Raw genomic sequence first — 3189 nt, 5'->3', positions numbered from 1 at the left:
GGAGTGCGAGGAGGCGGCCGCGCCCGCCCCGCCCGCGGCCCAGCCGGTAGGTGCCCTCGCGCCAGCCCGGCTCCGCCCGGCCCTGTCACCCACGGGCGGCTGTGGAGCTGAAGCGCCTTCTTCTGCCCCTGGTAAAGCCCCCGCCCGCAGCCTCCTCGCGGCCGCCCCGCCGGGCAGGTGATCCGAGGGCTCCGGCTCCCGGGAGGCAGGAGGCAGCCCTGGGCCCCTTGCCGCGAAAGCAGCCTGGACCCGCCCAGGGCTCGGATGAGCTTTCCCTCTGAAAACTCCTTCGGGGCTTTGGCAGCCCGCGGGGGCCGGGTGAGGCGGAGCCTGTCAAGGCAACTCAACTTCTCCAGCCCCTTTTGATGCCACAAATGTCAGCACCCTTGATGCCGGCTCTGAGCACAGCGGTGTTTTGGCTGCTGGTTTAATAGGGCTTCAAGATCCACCACAAAGATGATAGGGCTAAAGGGAAGGACTTCAAGGTAGAAAATGGCTAGACCTTGGCAGGCTTCCCCTATGGCCTCCACAGCAGATACAGTGGGGCTTCATGCCATGAGAGACGGTGTCTCTTTAAAAGATCATTTCCATTGTCAAACTACTCTATTTCCAAGGGAGCATGACAAGGTTGATATAAAGTACATTTTCTATTAAGAAACTTGGCCAGGATCACCATGGAAACTTTATATATAAGTCCTATTAAAAGACAGCCTTCAAACAAAAACCTTGTTTTGGCAGAGCAAGTTCTAGATGTGGAAAAAAACAGAGCTCTTGTGGTTTCATATGCTTTCTTGGCTTGACTAACTCAAAAACACCCCTATTATAAGATTCAGAGGTTGGTGAGCAGTTTCTCTACGTGAGCCACCCCACCAACTTCACTGCTTTAGCTTTACTCACTTGAGTAAGAGTTGGATGAAACAACTGTACACTTTTGTTCCATCATTGTGCTGGAATATTAATGTTAGTATTTTCAAAACCAACCCAGCTGAACATGGCCGAGTCTGGATAGGATCAGTATTTTTAAATGGCTGTACTTTAAAATGTGGTCTGTTCTTATTAACAACCCAACAGATTCACAAATTATAGCAAGCTATGGCTGGTAGGTAGTAAAAGGTTTTCTTTCTACAAAAATAAGTAAGGGAAAGTTAAACTGTAAGAGTAGGTTTTAGTGAAATGCTAATAACTGGCAAACCACAACAGCGCAAGCAATGCTGAAATAGATGAGATCACTCAGCTGAGATCACTTGGTTGTGCTTAGCTGAGGCTAGCACATACCAGATATGTGGTGCCATCCACTAACTTGAGGCATTTAGAAATCTCTTTGTCCAGCTGCTGCTCACCAAGAGACTACAAATAGGTGGCATGCAGCCCATGAACAGTACAACAAGCTACCACAACTCCAGAGATGGTAGCTAGCAGGGCCAGACACAGGCAGGGGTGAACTGGGTGGCTGCCTGGGGCCCAGACAAAAAGGGGGACCAAAAATGGTAATTTTAAATGTATTATTATCATTATGTCTGCCAAAGGGGGGCCCGATACTAAAAGTTCAGCCCGGGCCACTAGGAGTCTAGGTACAGTGCTGGTGGCCAGCACAGACAGGGCTGTTCCAAAGGCTTTCCAGCCATATTCATCCAACTCAGTTGTGCTAATACAATTGAAGAAAGCACCTATTCCTTTCGAGACAAACTGTTTGAAGGAAGATAAAATATCACCACCAGCAGTTTGCAAAGTAGTGGAAGAAAATCTCTGGTTAGATTTTTAGGCTTTTCTATTCTTTGAGGCTATCCTTTGATTGATAGTGTTGCAGCCATCCTAAATTTGAAGTAACAGGACTCCAGTCAAAGAACATCATGGACGTACACATCTAGATCTGCAGGGTCCCAGAAATCAGACAGCCTGAGAGAAAAGACCAAGTGAAACTATTTAAAAGCAAAAGAAAAAAAGCAGTTACTTAGGCTGTGTAGGAGTTCAGCTCATCATACAAAGTGCACTCCTGCTCCACTCTTTTGCTGGCCATATAAGAAGTCTGGAAAAGATGATTATGTTTGCTTAGCTGAGAATACATTTTATTCCAATTCTTCAGAGGTTTTGAAGGCAGCTTCTTATGATCTTGTTGGCTACTCCTCCATTAATGAGTTCTTTCCATCAAAAAATGGTAACTCCTGTGACTTCCCCTACTTATGGCAAACTAAGGGAAGAAAAGGGATTAGGTAATAAAGACAGAAAAAGGTTCATAATCATAAAGAGCAGTGGTCACCAACCAGTCGATCCCGATTGTGGGGCCTCTGACAGTCTATCTTAGTTTGTCAGGGGCTCCACGATCAGTAGCAGCAGGATGCACATGGCTAAGCTGAGCCATGCCCCCTGCCACCTGGGCTGGTCTGGGTGAGTGGGGTCAGATCCCAGGCAGCTTGTGGGGGTGGGAGCAGGAGAACAGGGCCACGCTCCCCCGTAACTTGGTGTCATCCATGAACTTGGCCAGTGAGTTCTTCACTCTCACATCCAAATCATTGATCCTGGGGTGCCAAAAAGTGATCTTCACCATAAAAGGTTGGAGACCACTGATATAGAGCATATGGTATTTGCACAGGTAGGGTTTAAAAAGAGCAAGATAGTCATGGAAGTGAGAGAATGGGGATGAAAAAGACATTGCAGCAGAAAAGTAAGCTGAAGTCAGACAAGCAAATGCCGTCCCTTCATCTTGGAGGCAAGGCAGGGCCAAACTTGGGTTGAGTAGGTGCATAGGGCAATCCAGGATTTTAAAAAGGGATGTGGGAGCAGTGAATGGCACTGCAGAGGTGGCTGCACTCCCACTCCCATCCTTCCCTCTCAACTGGGGCAGGCTGACCATGCATCTGGGGACTTTTTAAAAAAGTCTCTGAATCAGGTAAAAATCCCCCTCTCCCCCTTCCTCTTCTGGCACCCAGTCCCTTCCCCTTAATGCTCAGCAGCACTTCCCTTCCCATTCTTATTCTCAGCCTCTCTACTTACAGGAAGGGGAGACCTGCCTGCCCACCACAGTCCCAGCTGCTCCTGCCCTGTTCCAGCTAGGGCTGTGGGGAGTGGTTGCATGGAGGACTGGGTTCAGCTAGGGATAGCAGTGGTAGCAGGTGGGCTCCCACTGCCTGCACCTGCCCGCAACGGCCACTGTCCCCAGCTGAGCCTGGCTCCCCATGTAATCCTTCTGCA

General features: G+C 49.0%; 1 protein-coding gene across 1 annotated transcript in view; it reads left to right on the top strand.

The window, feature by feature from the left end:
- The window catches only part of CYS1 (cystin 1), a 34205-nt gene that overhangs the window by 15738 nt on the left and 15278 nt on the right, over window positions 1–3189 (top strand). Inside the window, exon 2 of the mRNA XM_025201831.1 lies at window positions 5–46. Coding sequence (XP_025057616.1) covers window positions 5–46 — 42 coding nt within the window. The remainder of the gene's footprint in view (window positions 1–4; window positions 47–3189) is intronic.

Source organism: Alligator sinensis, unplaced genomic scaffold, assembly GCF_000455745.1.
Source record: "Alligator sinensis unplaced genomic scaffold, ASM45574v1 scaffold678_1, whole genome shotgun sequence".
NCBI lineage: Eukaryota > Metazoa > Chordata > Crocodylia > Alligatoridae > Alligator > Alligator sinensis.
Note: the sequence above shows the minus strand (reverse complement) of the source record. Positions and strands in the feature narration are given on the sequence as shown.